This window comes from Sinocyclocheilus anshuiensis, unplaced genomic scaffold, assembly GCF_001515605.1.
Source record: "Sinocyclocheilus anshuiensis isolate Anshui unplaced genomic scaffold, SAMN03320099.WGS_v1.1 scaffold2171, whole genome shotgun sequence".
In the NCBI taxonomy this organism is placed as follows: domain Eukaryota; kingdom Metazoa; phylum Chordata; class Actinopteri; order Cypriniformes; family Cyprinidae; genus Sinocyclocheilus; species Sinocyclocheilus anshuiensis.
In genome coordinates this window covers 359,022-379,719 of record NW_015537929.1, presented here as the reverse complement: position 1 = coordinate 379,719, position 20,698 = coordinate 359,022, and the positions used below count along the sequence as shown (strand labels likewise).

At 35.5% G+C, this 20,698-nt stretch overlaps 3 protein-coding genes across 6 annotated transcripts in view; 1 reads left to right on the top strand and 2 right to left on the bottom strand.

Annotated features, from left to right (window-relative positions):
• LOC107657929 (testis-expressed sequence 264 protein-like) overlaps positions 1–716 on the bottom strand; it is a 79,408-nt gene extending 78,692 nt beyond the window's left edge. Inside the window, exon 1 of the mRNA XM_016446267.1 lies at positions 180–716. Within this exon, the coding sequence (XP_016301753.1) occupies positions 180–437 (258 nt within the window). The 5' untranslated portion in view covers positions 438–716. The remainder of the gene's footprint in view (positions 1–179) is intronic.
• A 425-nt stretch (positions 717–1,141) lies between these two features.
• On the bottom strand, positions 1,142–17,871 carry fancd2 (FA complementation group D2). Its single transcript, XM_016446215.1, has 44 exons — positions 17,640–17,871; positions 17,310–17,425; positions 17,056–17,190; positions 16,829–16,896; positions 16,624–16,733; positions 16,438–16,495; positions 15,787–15,839; positions 15,601–15,679; positions 15,300–15,424; positions 15,006–15,093; positions 14,462–14,566; positions 14,218–14,318; positions 13,925–14,027; positions 13,767–13,802; positions 13,515–13,661; positions 13,272–13,406; positions 13,027–13,158; positions 12,710–12,817; positions 12,491–12,600; positions 12,336–12,390; positions 11,832–11,951; positions 11,478–11,551; positions 11,162–11,308; positions 10,476–10,576; positions 10,147–10,262; positions 9,771–9,879; positions 9,482–9,583; positions 9,299–9,396; positions 8,903–9,070; positions 7,046–7,162; positions 6,126–6,254; positions 5,921–6,039; positions 5,721–5,831; positions 5,499–5,632; positions 4,838–4,937; positions 3,997–4,119; positions 3,768–3,861; positions 3,585–3,656; positions 3,452–3,490; positions 3,290–3,364; positions 3,110–3,184; positions 2,813–2,959; positions 2,361–2,441; positions 1,142–1,323 (listed from the first exon to the last, which is right to left on the bottom strand). Exons 2-44 carry the CDS (start codon positions 17,371–17,373, stop codon positions 1,261–1,263), a joined length of 4,326 nt encoding a protein of 1,441 aa, XP_016301701.1. The 5' UTR covers positions 17,374–17,425; positions 17,640–17,871; the 3' UTR covers positions 1,142–1,260.
• Positions 17,330–20,142, top strand: LOC107657914 (glutathione peroxidase 1-like). 4 transcript variants are annotated; one of them, XM_016446245.1, is made up of 3 exons: positions 17,330–17,397; positions 18,229–18,372; positions 19,529–20,142. In XM_016446245.1, the coding sequence occupies exons 2-3, from the start codon at positions 18,295–18,297 to the stop codon at positions 19,877–19,879; spliced, it is 429 nt and encodes a 142-aa protein (XP_016301731.1). In that variant the 5' UTR covers positions 17,330–17,397; positions 18,229–18,294; the 3' UTR covers positions 19,880–20,142. The 4 variants fall into 4 exon arrangements, with proteins under 4 accessions (XP_016301731.1, XP_016301723.1, XP_016301740.1 ...); XM_016446237.1 differs by lacking the exon at positions 17,330–17,397 and adding an exon at positions 17,466–17,542; XM_016446254.1 differs by lacking the exon at positions 17,330–17,397 and adding an exon at positions 17,598–17,619.
• The last annotated feature ends 556 nt before the right edge of the window (positions 20,143–20,698 follow it).

Genomic DNA, 20,698 nt, shown 5'->3' with positions numbered 1-20,698 from the left:
TGGGGGGGGGGGGGTATCCAACAAATAGAAAATAAAATCTATTTAAATTATTTGTGTTAAGAACGTTCTATTAATAATCTCGGATTCATTTTAAAGTGGAAATGTTGTGGTTTTAAAAACAAACGGCAGATGAAGTTGCTTTAAGAATCAGTGAATCAGAAAAAAGGTGAGCTACCGACCTGACTGGGGTCATCATAAAACACACCGACAGAAGACAGCTTCGGTCCGATACTGCAGCTCTCCATGAAAGCGGCTCCGCTGGCCTTGTACGATCCTTTTCTAAACTTATATGCAATCGTGATGTTTTTCACCGGAGGAGATCCGGTCCGAATCACGACTTCCGAGAAAAGCCCGGAGTAAAAAACGAAGCCCACCACAGTTAAGATGAGACAAATGACCAAAAACAGAATCAGCAGTAAAATGACAAAATCAGACATTTTTGCCCGGCTGTCAGAAAATCCAGCACAAAAACGCTGAATGTATGAATAATTGTCAGTTACTGTGATGACACACACAAAATCAATCCTTCCGCTTTCCGAACAGGCCTGTTTGCATCCGTGTTGCTCTGCAGATGTTACATTTACAGTATCTGTGCTTTACTGCAGGGTTTACACCCGTCTTTTATTTCTGATATTGACACAGCTGAGCATTTGTTTATCCTCCTCTGCACATAATACACAGCACGCTTTGCTTCCTGGATGCACCATGTGACTGTGACTCAGAGGTTGGCTTGAAACGAGCCAACCAAAGTGATGAGAAGTCCGACTCATTTCGGAGAATCGGTTCTTTTGAACAGTTCGAATCTCAAACCGATTCAGTGATTCTTGGAGCGATCAACCGAAACAAATGGATGTTTTTAAAGTTTTCCCAAAAATATTCCAATTAAGGTTCAATAATAATGTCTATTATAATGTCATTATGTGGAATTGTCAGCATTTTCTGTCATACAGTCGAATATTGAACAAGAACATACATAAAAAACAGTTAAGGTAAAAATGTATGTAATTGACAAATTTATCATTAACATTTACATTTGTATTGAATATGAAAACAAATAAACAAATTAGCATATTAAAACACGCAAATACAATTAGAGCTGTTCAAGAAAACCACTTGATCATTGATAACTGAACATTGCGCAACAGCATTAATCAAAATCTTCCATTTAATGAGATAACAAAAACCGAAAATAATTTGATGTAATAATAAAGCAACAAGTGTACTGATCATGTGCTAATGTACAACAATCTTTGCTTTATTTCAGTCTGATGCATCTGATTCCTCCACTTCTTGTCCATTGTTCCTCTCATCAGAGTCACTCTCCTGTGTCAGAACAGACTGAATTAAGTATCACAAAGTGAAAGACATTACAAAATCTCTCATAAAAGATCTCATGAGGAAGTTAAACTCCCAAAACAAGCAAATCAAAATTCATTACATGCTATTAAATGCAATTATAACCATGCTGTATATTTGCTTTTATGAATTATGTGACAACGCACGATAACAAAATATTGCAACTGAGCAGGTGATGACTGTATGTTAATGTAATATGTTTGAAATGAGTTTAAATATGAAAAATAATACAACTATTAATCAAACTTAATTAAACTGATGTGTATTTAACACAATGTGCTCTGTGAGGCCACAGTATCATGCATAGTAATGGGAAATCATAGTATGCTGTAATGCCAAAAGTAAGGTATTTCAGATGGTATTCAGATATTTCTGGAAGATTTTCCAAGTGTGCATCCATGCATGCTATTTCAGCTAATATTACCAACATCCCCAAAACAATGGGGCAACAGAAAGGTTGCAAGACTGAAACTAAACTGAAAATAAATACTTTATTCAGCAAGGGTGTATTAAATTGATTGATCAAAAGTGACAGTAAAGCCATATAAAAAGATTCCTATTTCAAATATATGCTGTCCTTAATATTTTTCCACAAAAATATTACGCACTCATAATAATAATAAATGTTTCCTGAGCATCAAATCAGTATATTAGAATGATTTCTGAAGAATCACGTGACACTGAAGACTGGAGCAATGGCTGCTGAAAATTCAGCTTTGCCATCACAGGAATAAATAACATTTATAAATGTTATTTTAAATTATAATAACATTGGGCAACATTATTGTTTTTACTATATTTTTGATAAATGCAGCCTTGCTGAGCATAAGACATTTCTTTCTAAAAACAAAAAAGTAGAAAATCTTACAACCCCAAACTTTTCAACATGACCCTAAAATGTAAGTGATAAACTAAGGAAATCAATTTAGCTAGATGCTAACATTTGATCAGACTACATGGCCGTGAATTATGCAGGATAATGCAAAGTCAGTCAGTCATTATACCTCTTCTTCACTCTGCAACTGAGAAGACTCTTCCTCCTCTTCATCAACTGCCTGTGACCTTTGTGAGAGAATCTCTTCACCCTGCAAAAAAAACAAAACTTCCGCATCACTGCATGATCTATAAATGCTACACTTATAGCTGTATAATTTATAGATATTACTCAACTTATAAACCTAGTTATAAAAAGTTACTTTGTACATACATACATACATACATACATATATATATATATATACTGTAAAAAAATGTCTTGTAAAAAAAATCTTAATATTTAGTCAAAATACATTTTCTTCTGACAATTTAAAAACATGCTGCAAAAATAACAGTGACAATGTCACCAAGGTAAGTAAAAACTACTAAACTAGTGTAGAAAAATATCCTTAGAGTGGATTTGATGCAGCATGATGTGGCTTTTGCTGTGAACAACTTCATCTGTGTTTAACATCTCAACCTTTAAGTCTCTGTTCTTCAGGTTGCCCAGCCAGAAGGCTTCCTGGCAATGGTTAAGAGTGAGCATGGCTTTCACACGATACACAAACTGCTCCAGACTTTTCTTCAAGGCTGGAACGTGATTGGTCAGCCCTGTATCTTGCCTAATCTGTGAACCATAAAACAGTGATAATAATAATAATTACAGATACAAGATTATTTTTCACAAATGCATTTAAAACGAGCGTTTTTCTCGTTTTAATCTTTAATCCCACTCTTGCTCCACGGACCACCATGAGCTGCAGATGCTGTAATTCACCTTTGAGTGGCCACACATGTAGTGGAGTTGTCTAGTACTGAGCTGGAAGGTCTTCAGTAAACTCTGGACATCCTCCTGAGAAGATCCCGTGCAATGATTAAAATCTCACTTACTTAAACTGATCAATTTTGCTTAAGATGCAATGTTACACATAAGTTTGAATGAATGAGATGGAAATACCTTGTGTTTTTTAAAGCTGTAGTCAAGCAGAGGCATTCCAAGTTTGAGGAAGGACTCCAGAAAAAGGCGACCATACTGAACGAGATGATCAAAAACAAAGTGAAAAGTGTTGAATGACATTATCTTCATAAACATACCTTCATATGTGCAAATTCTTCTTACCTTTAAGCACACAGTGAGTACAGGTCTGCTGTCAAACATCTGTGCCACAGAAAACAGAAGAACATGCTGTTTACAGAGCCATAAATGTGATGTGCACACTGGGAGAACAGGCAAGATGTGAAGGCCTCTGTACCTTGACCAGGTTTATGAGGATGTGGAAGTCACGCACAGCCAGATTCCATGTTAAGAGCTTCTCGCTCTGCACCTGAATAGATTTAGGGCATAAACTTGAGACACACACTTCTCTACACTTCCTGTTGGTAACCAAATAATAATTAAAATAAGATCTACACCCACACAACAAACAAACACACACCTCTTGACTATCCATCTGTTTGCTGGGAGGAATCTTGCGCACAGCTCTCTCCAGCTCTGCCATCATGCTCTTGTAGTACACTAGGAATGTCTGCCTGCAGCACCAAGCAAAGCACAGGTATCTGCATTTATTGCATGACTCTCTGGAATAGTTATCAAATATTTTAGTAATAATACTTCATGTACATATCATTATAAATTGGATTTATTTAAGTTTTATCAACTTAAACCTGTTGAGTGTCGGCCAGCTGCGTGAGTTGGCATTTTTAGCAGCATTCATCAGCTCTGGAACCCCTTCACCTGCTATTTCCTCCACCGCCTTCAGAACATCATCAGTGTGCTCCAGATAAATACTACAGCAGAAAACCAAATTGATGCAAACATCCTCAGATATAAACAATAATATTAAATATTAAACCATGGAATTTTAGTTCAAGTTTTTTTCTTCTTTCGTGTAACATGTTCTTTTGGGTATGTTAATTAGGGCATATTTTGCATAGGCCCATCCTGTTCAAAAGTTCAGGGTGGGTAAGATTTGTTTATGAAAGAAGTCTCTTATGCTCACCAACGCTACATTTATTTGATCAAAAATAGAGTAAAAATAGTAATATTGCAAAATGTGTCTAACACGAAGTGAGGATTAATGGGTGTAACGAGACTCATGAAGCAAATAAATCATTTTATTGACTTACTTCTTTCTCCTCTGCCTATCAGAATCTCATTTCCATGGGTCTTAACACACTTGTTGCCTCAATTCAGTGTTATATCAGTATTATTTATATACTATTATGGAATCAAAACTCAGTCCCCATATTTTTGGTTTTCATTTTCATTTCTGTTTAAGTCTTAGCAATTTTGTTATGGGCTTTTGTCATTTTTATTCGTTTTTTTTAAATATATATTTCTACACAACTTCAATTAAGCTTTAAGCTTTGATTTACTCTTATTTGAGCTTATTTTAATTTCTGAAAGTGATTTTTAGTAGTCCTAGTTAAGAATAACAACACTGCCTCAGTGACTCCTGGAACTGAATGGGAACTTAAGCATTATTGGGTGTAACTCACAACATACCTGAGGAGAGTTTGAAGAGCATCATTGTATTTGTTTCCACGCTCTTTCTCTCCACTTGCTGTAACCCACTCCTGGCAGAGGAAATGCCTCGTCAGGGATGCTGGGGGAAAATGATAGCATTCAAAATGAATGTATTACAGAGAGCATCCATTATTATACAGCATACACAGGGATTGAAATTAACTTTTTCACTCACCAGCCAATTTGGCTACTAAATTTTTAAGTTACCGGCCATTCATAACTTCTACTAGCCAAAAACAAAAAAGACAGAAATACACCAACAGTTTGAGGCCGTCTACACTGGGCGTGACAAAGCGACCGTTGCAAATCATTTTGTCAGTACTAGGGGTGTGCGATATTGACAAAAAATAATATCTCAATATTTTCTGTGATTTTATCGATAAAGATAATTAGACGATATTTTGCTGAGTGTGTTATTGTGCTGATATCTTAAGGACTACCGTGGACAGCTGACTCCTAAAGTTTTTGATATTCTTCATATTCTGTGTGGTATAAATGAGTGAACATAATTTACGAAAAGTAACCCGCCAAATTGGCTAGTAATTTGACAGTGTTACCCGCCACAGCTGATTTTTACCCGCATTTGGCGTGTTGGCGGGTGTTAATTTCAAACCCTGAGCATACAGTACTAGAAACGCACTGATCTGTTCTCTGTAGGTCCTGTGGTTTGATCCTCCATACTGGGACAGCACAATGAGCAGCTGGGTCAGACACAGGGCAGTGTTCAGGCTGGGCACTGTGCTTCGGAAGTTCTGCAGGTACTCAAAAGCGTGCCTGAGCATATAAAACACCACATACAGATGGTTACATTGAAAATTGTCCACTAATAGCAAGTAGGAAGTTTGTGCACCGACACTCCCACCTGCTGAGCTGATCCAGGGTCAGATCGGTCTCGTCCTCCTTCAGTCGGCCAGCCAGGACCCCCAGAGCGCTCTTCAGCAGAGCACGATGCTCTGGACCAGAAAAGCCAGCCCTGAATATGAACAGCAGGTGATTGAAGATGGTCAGAAAGTTTTGAGGTTGTTAGGAATGTCAACTAACAACGAACTAGTCCGTGCTCACCAGCTGAACGTGGTGTGTAGCACTTGAAGTAGGAGCTGATAGGCTGAACACATGAGCTGCTGTTCCTTCACATCCACACCAGGAGCATCAACAACACCCTGATGCTCAGAGAGCAGAGTCTGTGTGAGGACAAATGTTCAAACTGAGCAATAAAATGAATGAATAATGAACGTTTACAAGGCTATAAATGAAAACACATGTGTACCTGAAAGTGATTGTGGCAGTTCTCCAGGTGTGTGCAGAGTGTGGGCAGCAGCTCCATGCAACAGGTGGCGATTTCTTTGGCATTTTTCTGTTGCAAGTGAGCAAAACCAACTGCTCTGTCCATCTTACTCTAGAGAAACACCACAAGAAATATTTCAGTACCATATAGGTTATCAGCCGGTATTGGAGATGTTTTGTAATTTATTGGTTTGGGTCATTGGATATTTAATTGTTCATGCTCATTTTACATTTAGATTACGTTTGCTGTCACCAAACATTCATTCAAGTTAATCTTTAAAAACATTAAGTTAATTTAATAGCGCTGTTAAATGTATTCTTTATCAAATCTTACATTAGTCTTTTTTTTTTTATTATAAAGCCATCAAAATTCACTTAATTTAAGACTTCAAAAAATAAAAATACATTTACTCCATTATTAAATTAAACTATTATAATTATGCCAGAATTAAGTGAATTTACAGTACAATATACAAATATAGTCTTTTTTTTAATTTTCTAAAGACTCCATTTAAAGCTGTTATTAAATTTAATTATTTAATTACATTATAATTAAGCCACATCATTTTTGCATCATTATAATCTACAGTATGAAAAATAAAAGATTAAAAATAAATATTACACAACATTTTTATTGAAATAAACTATTACATTATAATTATAATGCCAAACTTTGGTGAATGTTGGCATCATTTTAATGTAAAGGATTAAAATAAATATTTTGAGATCTGCTAAAGATTACATTTAACAATGTTATGCAATATTAATTATTTTGTTTTTTTGTGTTTTATTTCTTAATTATAAAATAATACAAATAATACCTGATTGGTTGATTAGAACAACATTGTGCAAGAACATGTTTGATTGGGTAAAACAGGTTTAGATATGTGTGTGTTTTCATACTTTGAGAAATGGAGCCTTTTTGGCTGGTGCAGAAGCCAAACTGAAGTCCAGTTTACGCCACATGTCCTCCAGCAGGAAAAGCAATTCTGCAGGGCCCAACTGCACTTCCTCCCTTAACTACACACAAAACAGCTCTCTATTATTTTTCATAAAATGAAAGTATGTACTCGTACTGAGAATCGACCAGCAAACAGACTCGTTTTACCTTACTATGCAGTTCAGTGTCCAAAAGTGTCCGCGACAGAAGGCCACACTGAAGCACGCTCAGAGCTTCAACATCCAGCTCTCTGAAGAATGGCCAGTACGAAGACAGACTGACCGCTGATTTGGCATCCTTTTCTTTCACCTTCTCGCACTCTTTCTCTGGATGGTCCTGCCACAACAAAAATGGTCAGTTTTGGGATGTAAAAAGTACTAAGAGCTTTAAAATTAAAATTCAGCTGACACCATAGTAAAATCTCAATGTCTTGAAGTAAAATATACAAGAGTAACATATTGTCCATTTATTCTTCATCTCAAACATTGGTTTTACAGTCTACTTTACCAGATGTTCATACAGATGCCAGTAAACCAGTGGACATCGAGTATGTCTGGTCTTTACCTGTTGGGAATCCTCTGCATCTGCAGCTCCCTCCAGCTGTGATTTGTCTCCTGAGGAGTTCTTACTCGCTGAAGCCTTCCTCTTCCTCCCAGATGACTCTATACACACACACACACAAAACACATGTGTACCTGAAAGTGATTGTGGCAGTTCTCCAGGTGTGTGCAGAGTGTGGGCAGCAGCTCCATGCAACAGGTGGCGATTTCTTTGGCATTTTTCTGTTGCAAGTGAGCAAAACCAACTGCTCTGTCCATCTTACTCTAGAGAAACACCACAAGAAATATTTCAGTACCATATAGGTTATCAGCCGGTATTGGAGATGTTTTGTAATTTATTGGTTTGGGTCATTGGATATTTAATTGTTCATGCTCATTTTACATTTAGATTACGTTTGCTGTCACCAAACATTCATTCAAGTTAATCTTTAAAAACATTAAGTTAATTTAATAGCGCTGTTAAATGTATTCTTTATCAAATCTTACATTAGTCTTTTTTTTTTTATTATAAAGCCATCAAAATTCACTTAATTTAAGACTTCAAAAAATAAAAATACATTTACTCCATTATTAAATTAAACTATTATAATTATGCCAGAATTAAGTGAATTTACAGTACAATATACAAATATAGTCTTTTTTTTAATTTTCTAAAGACTCCATTTAAAGCTGTTATTAAATTTAATTATTTAATTACATTATAATTAAGCCACATCATTTTTGCATCATTATAATCTACAGTATGAAAAATAAAAGATTAAAAATAAATATTACACAACATTTTTATTGAAATAAACTATTACATTATAATTATAATGCCAAACTTTGGTGAATGTTGGCATCATTTTAATGTAAAGGATTAAAATAAATATTTTGAGATCTGCTAAAGATTACATTTAACAATGTTATGCAATATTAATTATTTTGTTTTTTTGTGTTTTATTTCTTAATTATAAAATAATACAAATAATACCTGATTGGTTGATTAGAACAACATTGTGCAAGAACATGTTTGATTGGGTAAAACAGGTTTAGATATGTGTGTGTTTTCATACTTTGAGAAATGGAGCCTTTTTGGCTGGTGCAGAAGCCAAACTGAAGTCCAGTTTACGCCACATGTCCTCCAGCAGGAAAAGCAATTCTGCAGGGCCCAACTGCACTTCCTCCTTCAACTACACACAAAACAGCTCTCTATTATTTTTCATAAAATGAAAGTATGTACTCGTACTGAGAATCGACCAGCAAACAGACTCGTTTTACCTTACTATGCAGTTCAGTGTCCAAAAGTGTCCGCGACAGAAGGCCACACTGAAGCACGCTCAGAGCTTCAACATCCAGCTCTCTGAAGAATGGCCAGTACGAAGACAGACTGACCGCTGATTTGGCATCCTTTTCTTTCACCTTCTCGCACTCTTTCTCTGGATGGTCCTGCCACAACAAAAATGGTCAGTTTTGGGATGTAAAAAGTACTAAGAGCTTTAAAATTAAAATTCAGCTGACACCATAGTAAAATCTCAATGTCTTGAAGTAAAATATACAAGAGTAACATATTGTCCATTTATTCTTCATCTCAAACATTGGTTTTACAGTCTACTTTACCAGATGTTCATACAGATGCCAGTAAACCAGTGGACATCGAGTATGTCTGGTCTTTACCTGTTGGGAATCCTCTGCATCTGCAGCTCCCTCCAGCTGTGATTTGTCTCCTGAGGAGTTCTTACTCGCTGAAGCCTTCCTCTTCCTCCCAGATGACTCTATACACACACACACACACAAACAGTGAAGCACTGACCCTATATATAGCACAAATCAGTATGCTGATTTCTCCAGCATCCTTACCTTTCTTTCCTTTCTTTGGCAGAGCAATTGAAGAAGAGGGTATCATCCCTTCAGCACTCTCTCCATCAAAGTTAGCCTGAGGAGGAGTGTAGCCTGGTGTAGCTAACACAATACAACAATGTTAACTTTTACAGAGAAAAATAAATATAGTAAATAGACCATTTAAATCATTTTCAAATTTAATTAAAAAAAATGTAAATACATTAATATAAATAAATAAAAATTAATAAACATAACAAGTACATTTACAAATTACAAGTAAATACAAGTCACTCTGTCACTCTGGTACCTGCCAAGCATGTTTGCAGTAAACTCTGAAGGTAAGTGATATTCTGAATACGAGTTACAACCTTCATTTTCATCTCAGGATCGTTCAGCTTGCAAAATGCATTCACCACCTACATTCATAAAAGAACATGCATACTATACATATTAGAATACATAAATTATTATATAACACAACACAAAAAATCACATAATTCCAAACCATAGTTCCAAATAATAAAATGAACACAGAATTTTCATTTTTGGATTAACTATTAATTTACAACTGAAGTGAGCACTTCAAAAAGGCAAAATAGTCATATCAGAACTTGAATTGATCAGTGATGATTGTCAAGTCACTCTGAATTTAGCACTATGCTGTACTGAAGAGGTGTACTAACCTCTCTGAACCAGTTGATGGTGTAAAAGAGCAGAGAACAGAGGAACTCTCTCGCAGCCTTAGACAGACTCTCCACCTTCTCCATCACCTCCATATCAGTCAGAATCAAAGGACAGCCTATAACAGCACAAAACTCTCCAAACATGCTTTTTAACCTTAGATGCATCTGATGCCTCTTGTGATGTTATAAATAATCTTCCAGCTTATACATAATCATAATATGAAAACATGAAAAAATAGAGGCATCTAATAAAACATTTTCTTTTACACCGTGATCAAGACAAAACACAATCTAGAATAGAAAAAAACTGCAGGTGTACAGTATCTGACCTAGCAGAGCATCAATCTCCTCCAGATCGCCTTGGTGCTGCACCTCTTCACACAACCTCAGCAGGCGGAAAAACGGGGACAGACAAAGTGGAGACACACGCCTGTGAGAGTCATTCAGATTGTAACATTGCAGAGATTATTAATTAATTCAACAGTGTCGCTGATAAAATAAATAAAAATGCAAATTACAGGTTGATATACTGTATAGATTACTGGCATCAACAAACAACAGTGCCTGCTTGGGCAAATAAAGACCGAATTCTGAAGTGCATGACTGTTAAATATTTTGAGGTGAATTTTCAGCAAATATTGTGTAAAATAATTTTCAATTTCAGCAATTTTGCATACATCACATATGATGAAGCTATATGTATGAAAAAAGTAGCATCGCTGCTAAACAATTTACTTGAAGTACCCCCCTGAGACTTTTATTATATCAGTAATTTATCAAATATTTTAATAATTTAAAGACAACTTGTTCACAAGTTGTATTTTGGTTAATATACACACATGATATGCAGGTAATCATAAAATGTTAGTAAGTGTATCATTTTTACTGTTTCTGTTTTATATGTATATAAACCTTGCTCTATATCAAGGTGCATCTTTTATGGTATATAAAAACATCTTGTTTTACAGCCTACAGTAGCAGAAGGGTTCAACTGAGTTCAGTATTCAGCAATGACCTCTCTTTCTTGACTCCAGCTGGTTGGGTTGTGTCTGTTTTGGGCTGCTGGTCTTGAGTCATAAGTGGCAGTAGATTGATGGCGATTCCCCCTTGACTCTCATCCTCGTCCAAATTATACATCACAGAGGCAGGAAACACAAATGGACTAGAGACACACACACACATAAAGGGTCATGAGAAAGTCGAGACATAAAACCTCTGGAATTTAAATGACTAAATGAAACAGCCAGTTGCTTTGATTTGATAATACAACAACAAAAAAGCAGGTCATATTGATTATACTAATCTTTATTTGCCCTGAATGTGTCACTCACCCTGATATATCTGGCCCAAGGTCTACAACAAAGTCTTCCTGAAAATCCTCTAACACACTCTTCCCGATCCATGCCTGAGGATGACAGCCATCACAGAGAGTTTACAATACTAATATAAGGACCTTTCAGTCATGTAGAGATCCATCTGAATTTTACTACTTGTCTATAACTCGATTAAAGAGACAGGTTTGAGGTCACCAATTAAAATACAATTCTGTCGGCATTTATTCACCTTCATGTCATTTCAAACCCATTTGGAGACAGAATCTTAAAACAATTGTTTTTATATACATCAAAGATGAGGACATGAAGGCTGTTTTAAGGGGCTGTTTATAGTCAATAACCCACACACACCTGCACTAGAGGGTCCAGTTTGCAGGTCTGCAGCAGGTTGGCCAGCTCATCGTAATAGAGAGCGGCAGCTTCAGGGGAACTCTCACTGCACGAGCATACCAGCTCCAACAGAGCCATCACCTACACACACACCACAACACTCAATACCTTATGTGATACATGGGCCAGTGACAAATAAGGAGTGAAAGTAGGCAACACATTTATAATGCTACAAAAGATTTCTATTTTAAATCAAATGGCATTCTTTTGAACTTTCTATTCATCAAACATCCTGAAAAAAGTATTATGGTTGCCATAAAAACTGTTGTCTACACCAAACCAGCATATTAGAATGATGAGAACAGTTATTTTTAAATTGAAATATACTGTATTTCCACAATATTACTGTATTTTTGATCAAATAAATGCACTTTAGGGAGCATAAGAGACTTATTTAAAAAAACTTGAAAACCACAAACTTTTGAACAGTATTACACACTCAAACCATCAGATCATCTCACTCACCTGTCTGTGTGTCTCTTTGGGCAGCGTGCCACCCTGGGAGCCTTCAGGTTTATTTCTACATAAACAACACAAGAAGAAGAGTGAAGATCAAAGATCACATGCCTACTGAGGGTGTATAAGCGAAAAACATTGCAATGCACCAGCAAACAGTGTACCTGCAGGCCCCCATACTGCCCACCATCATGACTGCGCCAATAATACCAATACGCTTGTACTTGGGCGCCGTGCTAGACAGCTGCTTACGGATGACGATATGCATGTCATCCTGGTTTAGGACATATAGAGATTTGACACAATTTTCATTTTTGGATCAGCTAGCCCTTTAATTGCAAAAAAACTAAAACTATACCTTTAAGATGCAGTGCGTTTCTCACCTGGATGTGTCCTCTGTGCTGCTCCTGTCCAAATGCTAGGTGGCTGAGCAGGTGGAAGAGTCGTCGGATCTGCTGTGAGGTCAGGTTGTCCATGTAGTCCAGAATACCCTGTCACAATACCCACAATTCACACCAGCAAACAGGTTAAATACTATTACGTACTTGAAAAGACAAACAATTCCACTAAAATTGTTTGAATAAAAAATAATAATAACAAACAAAAGAAAAACGATTTTGATTCAGACTGACTTAATGAAAAGAATGGACTCAAAAAAAAAAATTTCCTTCCAAATTGACATCAAAGCAGGCGTTCGTACCTTCACAAAAACAGTGAACTGGCTCATCTCTGCAGGTCCCTGAGATACCAGCTCACAGAGCAGCTCAAGAGCCACATCCACCTCGCCGCTCACACCACTGCATGCGTGTGTGACCAGAGAGCCCACCACCTCCTACACAACAAACACACACGTACTGGACATCAATGCACGTCCTTTAATGAATGTTAGTGTCCATAAATCTGCAGTGTGTTTGTTGTGAGCTGGTATTAAGAGGTATTTCTTACCTGCTGACAGTAGGAGTCAAAGCTAGTGAAGGCCTGTTTGTACATGTGACCTCCAAAAGGCACCACACAGCAGTCTGAAGACCGCAGGAGTCCCTGAGCTAGAGCCAGAATTGATGGGAAATAACCCCGCATCACCTGTATGAAACATTTACACCATACCTGATATGTACAAGGGAAGCCAATACTTCAGGTAGCATAATTAGGGCTGTTCCTTAAGTCACAAGCATGTGAATGAAAGCATACCTGAGCATGACCCTTAAAGGTCTTCTGCAAGAGACTTTCCTGAATCAGACCCTTGCGAACTTTGACCTTGAGCACTCTCTCCGCCCCACGCCGGCTGTGGTTTGCATTAGTGGAGTAAAGGATGAACAGCACCAACAGATCAACCACCTGAGACAAGAAGTTATGTTAATTCTTGCATTTGGATTTTCAGATACGTAATGTGTCAATCTAATGGGAATCGCATAAAAACATTTTGATAGAAATTAATCAAACCTTATGGTCGTCTGACTCATCAACATTCTCTATGGCCTGAAAATCAAACATTTGAATAGTAATTAAATAACTTCAGTTCATGGAAATATAGTACCTAGTGCTTGAAGGCAGAAAGGCAAACGAAACAGCTATCAAGATTATATGAACTCTCAACTCACTTTTAGCCAAGCCTCTGAGATGGTCTTCTGAAAGCGGATAGCTGACTTTATGACATCCAGAACCAAAGCCACACTATCCTGACCATTGTTGCATGATGGGACACTGGAGGACCCGAGCAGTGACATTAAAATCAAGAACAAGACAGAACATGGCCAGCAGAACTGGACATATTCCCAACTTCTTATTTGTCTTCCCAGGAATAAAGCAAGTCATATGGGTTTGGGTTGGATGGATAGAGAGTAAATAGATGAAGATAGAATTTCACTCAAGAGAAAGCAGGAAAAAGTCTCACCCTGACACGGCTTTGCTTATCATACGACTCTGGGAGGCCTGCAGCACAGCTGGCAAGACACACTGCTCCAACTCAAGCTTTTTACGCAGGTCACACACCACCTGAGGAGCATGAATGGACATGAGCATAACTACAGCTCTACAGCAATAGGAAACTGATTAAAATTGTCTACCAGAGAAAGAAAATTTTCATGACCAGAAATAAAAAAAACTGTCATAAACAAAGGTCAGTTTAGAGGCCTGACCTCATTAGGACCAGATGCAGAGATGGAGTGTAAGACGAACTTCACTACAACAGGAAGATCCTCTAACTGCACAGCAGAGAGAGTTCCCATTACTGCCTCACGAACCTGACAGAGAGAAAGACACAGAGGATTTTTAATAGTATACACTACAATTTAAATGGCAAAATAAATTAATATTTTTATAAATATGCTTTAAAATTATAAAAAGTGATTTTTACATAAACATTTTAAAAAAATATTTCAAATAAATGCTGTTCTTTTAAACTGTTTATTCATCAAATAATCTTCAAAAAATTATCAGAGTTTGCACAAAAATATTAAGCGGAAATTGTTTTCAACATTGATAATAATAATAAATGTTTCTTAAACACCAAATCAGCATATTAGAATGGTTTTTGGAGGATTATAAGAGAACCGGCTTTACTGATAAGGTGCGCGTTAAATATCGCATGCGATTAATCGTGCAGCCCTAGACTGGAGTATATTTTTAGGAAACATATTTGGAGTATATTTTTAGGAAACATATTTGCATGTTTAGAAGTACCTTGGACAGTAACGCAGAGCTCAGATTCAAACTGGATAAAGCATCCAATATAGGCACAGCGAGCTGAGTGTTCTGCTGAAGTAAACCACTGCACAAGAGAGCAGACACAAACACAGACTCACTTAAACACAACATACACAATGATAATAAGTATCTACATTATAATCATAGTCAACATTACCATCACAGCCAGCCATAATTACTAAACCAAACATAGGTCAAAACAACACAACTTTAATTTCATGCATTGGGAAATGGCACAAAAAACAGCAGGCGCAGCTACTGTTGACGTACTTCAGCTCTTTGGCCGTGTCTCCATGCTGGGAATCCTCCAGGATTTCAGGCAGGCTGGTAATAATGTCTCGCTGGATCTCCACCGGAGCCACAGACACCATCTGCATCAGCTTACTGCTCAAATCCTACACGTACACAGCAATTAGTCAGACACCAGTCAGACACTGGTCACGGCAATGCCACAATTTGGCTATGACAAACATTTATGTCCGCTACAAAGAACTGTTGGCAATTATGATGTTCACTGGAACATTTTCATCATGTAGGTTTCTCACATCAACATTATCAGTGGACTGAGTACCTTGCCATCTACAATTCGGTCCAGCCACTTCAACTGGTTTATTATGAGATGGGGAACGTTGAGGCCATCCTCTCTTACACTGTAACAGAGCACATTACTGTCAGCGTCAGTGATGAGCGAATGTTACAGGACTGTGTCTGTAATTAAAGTGATGTGTATTAAAAGAATCATCAAAAAGACATTTACCCCTCAAACATGAATTCTGGAAGCTTTTCGAACAAAATGTTTATGATCAGGGTCTAAATGCAGAAAAAAGAAGAAAAATAATTTATATATATATATATATATATATATATATATATATATATATATATATATATATATATATATATATATATATATATATATATATATATATATATATATATATATATATATATATATATATATATATATATATATATATATATATATATATATATATATATATATATATATATATATATATATATATATATATATATATATATATATATATATATATATATATATATATATATATATATATATATATATATATATATATATATATATATATATATATATATATATATATATATATATATATATATATATATATATATATATATATATATATATATATATATATATATATATATATATATATATATATATATATATATATATATATATATATATATATATATATACACACACATATATATTATTATATAATAAGATAATATAAAATTAAATAATAATGAATGAAAAAACAATGGATTCAGACCAGTCTAAATGTTGGAAAAGGAAAATAATATATATCTTAATTTTCTATTGCTTTGTATTTTCAGATTTAAATTGAGCTGATATGTTTACCTGTAGCATCTCTATTCCAAGCAACAAGCGTACGAGACTTTCCTGATAGGAGCCAGAACTGACATTAAAGGAAAAATAAACAAAAAAGACAAATAAGAGTATATAAGAGTAATAAAACAATTGCATAAAACAATGTAATGAATTCTTGTAATGTTTCAGATGGGAAAACAAGAATCAGTGCATTACTTGGTATCCTGCTGTGAAGAGGATGATGGCACACAAGGTAGCAGGCAGTTTCTGAATCTCTCTGGGTCTTCAATGTATATTTCCAGTGCAGATATAAATTCCTGAATTATCTATAAAACAGCCATTTGACAATGTAAACATATTTAGAGTAAGCTTCTTTTGTGAAAAGAAAAAAAAAGTGATATGATGATAAGCTGTATCTCACATTGGGGAATCTGGGATTTTTTCGTAGACGCTGCTGGAGCCGCTTTTGAAATATTACTTGGTCAACAGCTGTAAAAATAATAATAATAATGTGTATTATTATAATCATAATAATAAAATAAAAATGTAAAAATAATGTAAAATAATGTGTTGATATGAACGTGCATGCATGCATTGTGATTTCACCTTTATTGTATTCAATACACACTTTCTCATTCTTTATCTTACCAACTTCATTAGCTGTACTGCCAGCTCTCAAAGTGACACCAGCTTCCTTCAGAAACTGAACAAAAACTGAGTCCGGGTACGAGTCCTGTGCTGAAGACTTTGTGGGCCGTCCACTGCTCTTGGTCTTTTTTGACTCTGTATGAATGAAGACGCATCAATAGTCCAATAATAATATATTTTTTTAACTACACCAAACGTACAAAGATTTGAGACATTCCCGAGTTATGTTAGAAGTGACGTCATCAGGAGCTTACTCGGAACGTCACGTGTGGAATCGTCATCGACAGTGATGGATGAGCGCTTCTTTTTACGCATCATCTTCAACTCAGATCAGAAGAACCGGTGAGATTGAATTGATAACAGATGTTGCCTGTTGGGGTTACAACAAATCAGCTATTTCACAAGAGTTAGATGAAATCACACACAACTGACAGTTCAATAATGACAATTCTGGTTCAAACAATCCCAGAATCCATCTCTGAAGATGGTAAACAATCATTCCATGACGCAAGAGCTAAATTACACATTCGACTAACTCGACGAAATTACCGTATTTGAGACAAGGTGTGGTCAGAAGTGTTTACCTTAACGTTACTCCCCGCGATTCTGATCTTAAACGTTTGTAATTTAGATGTTATATTAATAAATGCTGATTACATTTAGATTTGAGCATAAAATGTATGTTTTCGTAAACAGGCTAAAAGACGAGTCTGTTGCAAAGCTTCCCGCGCCAGTGTTTCGTAAAATCTAGGGACCGTGGTAAAATTCTCAATTCTGTATCGATGTACGAATAGTTTTGGGACTTTTGTATGTTTTTGTCTATTATTAACTATATCAGTCTTGAGTGTAAACATGCGAAATACATCAAAAAGCACGTTAACAGACCCACAGATAAGAAGATAAACATTCTCAACCATTAAGCAGTAAACGTAACACTTTGTTGACACTCTCTGATCTTTTATGGGCGTGTATTAAAAGTAGGCGGGGAATGTCTTGCCATGATTGGTCGCTGCATAGCACACCGCCCACATTTATCAGTTTTATGCAAGTAAAATATGTATTAGTTACCTGCGAGACAACGGTGTGGGAGTAAACATGGCTGGAATAAAATCGTTTTACGACATCACAGCCAAAACCCTTACTGGTGAGGAGTTAAAGTTGTCTTCTTTCCAGGGCAAGGTGGTCTTGATCGAGAATGTCGCTTCTCTTTGAGGCACGACCACCAGGGATTACATCCAGATGAACGAGCTCCACGAACGCTTCTCCGATAAAGGGCTTGTGATTCTGGGAGTTCCCTGCAATCAGTTCGGCTATCAGGTAAGATGACTACAGTAAACTCTATGTTTGATTCAATAGCCCTTCACTGCCGAACAGGTGCCTGTGCTTTTGGCGCACTCGTTCTGTCATGACCTGCTGTTTTTATGTATGATAGTTCATCTGTATAAAATAAGGGCAGCCTAAATTTAAAAACGTAAGTAACACTTATTTTTAAGTCAATAATCAACAGATTAATGATTAGCTACTTTACATTAAAATTGAAATATCAAGAAATTGTAGTTTACATAATTACATAGTTATATTTGGATATTAATTACTGATATAATACATATTATTATATTATATTATGAAGAATTATAAAACAGATCAGTCCTGGTTTTAGATGTTGATACTGTAGCCTTTTTTTATTTATTAAAGAACAATAAACAAACAGCCATAGTACACAGATGTGGTTACAGTTTAAGATATAATAATAATAATACTTTAATTTTTTTTTATAAATAATTAAACAAGATTAGCTATATTTAATTAAATTATAGATTTAGATTTCTTATTAAAATATTGTTTAAATAGTATATGTAAAAGTCAGTAACCAAAGCAAAACTCAGTTGTTTCAATTTTGCTTTTATGTATATGAAATGTACCAAATTTACTAAATAACTAAGTAAAGGATTTCTTATTAATATGTTGGTAATACAGTATATATAAGAGACTCGACAACCAAAGCAACACTCATAAAATTATATAAAATTAGTTATATAAAATTTGCTTTTGTGTTTATAAAATTTACCAAAGTCAAATCAATTTAAATTAAGTAACCACATATAAAAAATGTGCATATTAAGCAGCACTCTTTCAAAATTATTTTCCTTTGATTTAGTATTTTAGTATGGTTTAGTATTAGTTTAGTCATTTTATTTTAAAGAGATTCTCTAATATGTTTATTTGTATAATTTTTACTTATATATAATATATAATAATGTATAAAAAATATATAATAATGAGCCATCAGCCATGACTATACTCAACCCTTCTACTGTATTCTTAATTTAGGAGAGCCTCTCATACTTCACTGTCTAATTATTGTTCAGTAAAGACATAATAATCAATGTTATTGCAAATTATTACTGGAATGCCTGTTCAAATGTCTTTATGATTATGTTGCTTATTTATTTATTTTTCTTTGCTTTTGTAGGAAAACTGTACAAATGAAGAGATCCTTCCGTCCTTGAAGTATGTCCGTCCTGGCAATGGCTTTGAACCTAAATTCCAGCTCTTGGAGAAGGTTGACGTGAACGGGAAAGCCACTCACCCTCTCTTTGTCTTCCTCAAGGAGAAACTTCCATTCCCGAGCGATGAGCCAATGCCCTTCATGAACGACCCCAAATTTATTGTGTGGAGTCCTGTGTGCAGAAATGATGTCGCTTGGAATTTTGAGAAGTTTCTCATTGGATCTGATGGCGTGCCATTCAAACGCTACAGCAGGAGATACCTGACCAGCAACATTGAAGGAGACATCAAGAAACTTCTCAGCGTAGCCACCTAAAATGGTTTGGGTGTCAAAATAAAGTAATAATCCAGCTTCTGCATTGCAAACCTTCCCCTATATGGATCTCCAATAGGTTTTCATGACAGGTTGTGCTCTCATGTGCATGATGTTGCTGTGTTTGGACTTTTACTTCATGAAGGTGCTCCTGTAAACATGCTTGTCTGTGGGGAGCATCTGATGCCGTGCAGAAGTCCTAACTGAACTGTTTCATTTAGCTCTTGGATGGCACAACATGCATTTTGAACCAATAAATGTTTCCTTACTCAAGATTCAAGATTTCCTTCATTCATTTCTCTTAGGGTTTTATCTGTTGTGTAATACAGTACTGATCATCAGGTGCTTTGAAGAGGTTCATTCTATATTAATGAGTTCCAGTGGAAACTTATCTCTAGTGTGGGTGTGTGAGGCGGGAGTAGAATTTCCCACTGCAGTTACAAAAACAAAACAAAAAACACTTCTTATATTTATTTTGAAAAAAATAATATATAATTATGGACCACCAAATCAGCATATTAAAATAATTTTCAAAGGATCATGTGACACTAAAGACCAGATTAATGGCTGCTGAAAAATCTACTTTGAAATCACACAAATATTACACATATGAATAAATATATTTAAAAAAGGAAAACCGTTATTTTAATTGTAATATATCACAATATTATTGTTTACTGTTTATCAAGTAAATGCAGGCTTGGTGAGCATTATTTTAAAAATCTTCATTATTCCAAAATATTTTACTGGTAGTGTTTATAGTGGCATGAAATCATTCAATACACATAACAAAAATATCTAAATCCACACATTATTCAAAAA

Coding starts and splice junctions, on each gene's coding strand:
- fancd2 (XM_016446215.1), bottom strand. CDS start 17,373: ATGATGCGTAAAAAGAAGCGCTCATCCATCACTGTCGATGACGATTCC. Junction 16,897..17,055: donor CAGTACAGCTAATGAAGTTG/GTAAGATAAAGA, acceptor TTATTTTTACAG/CTGTTGACCAAGTAATATTT. Junction 14,319..14,461: donor CTGCATCTGGTCCTAATGAG/GTCAGGCCTCTA, acceptor CATGCTCCTCAG/GTGGTGTGTGACCTGCGTAA.
- LOC107657914 (XM_016446245.1), top strand. CDS start 18,295: ATGAACGAGCTCCACGAACGCTTCTCCGATAAAGGGCTTGTGATTCTG. Junction 18,373..19,528: donor GCAATCAGTTCGGCTATCAG/GTAAGATGACTA, acceptor TTGCTTTTGTAG/GAAAACTGTACAAATGAAGA.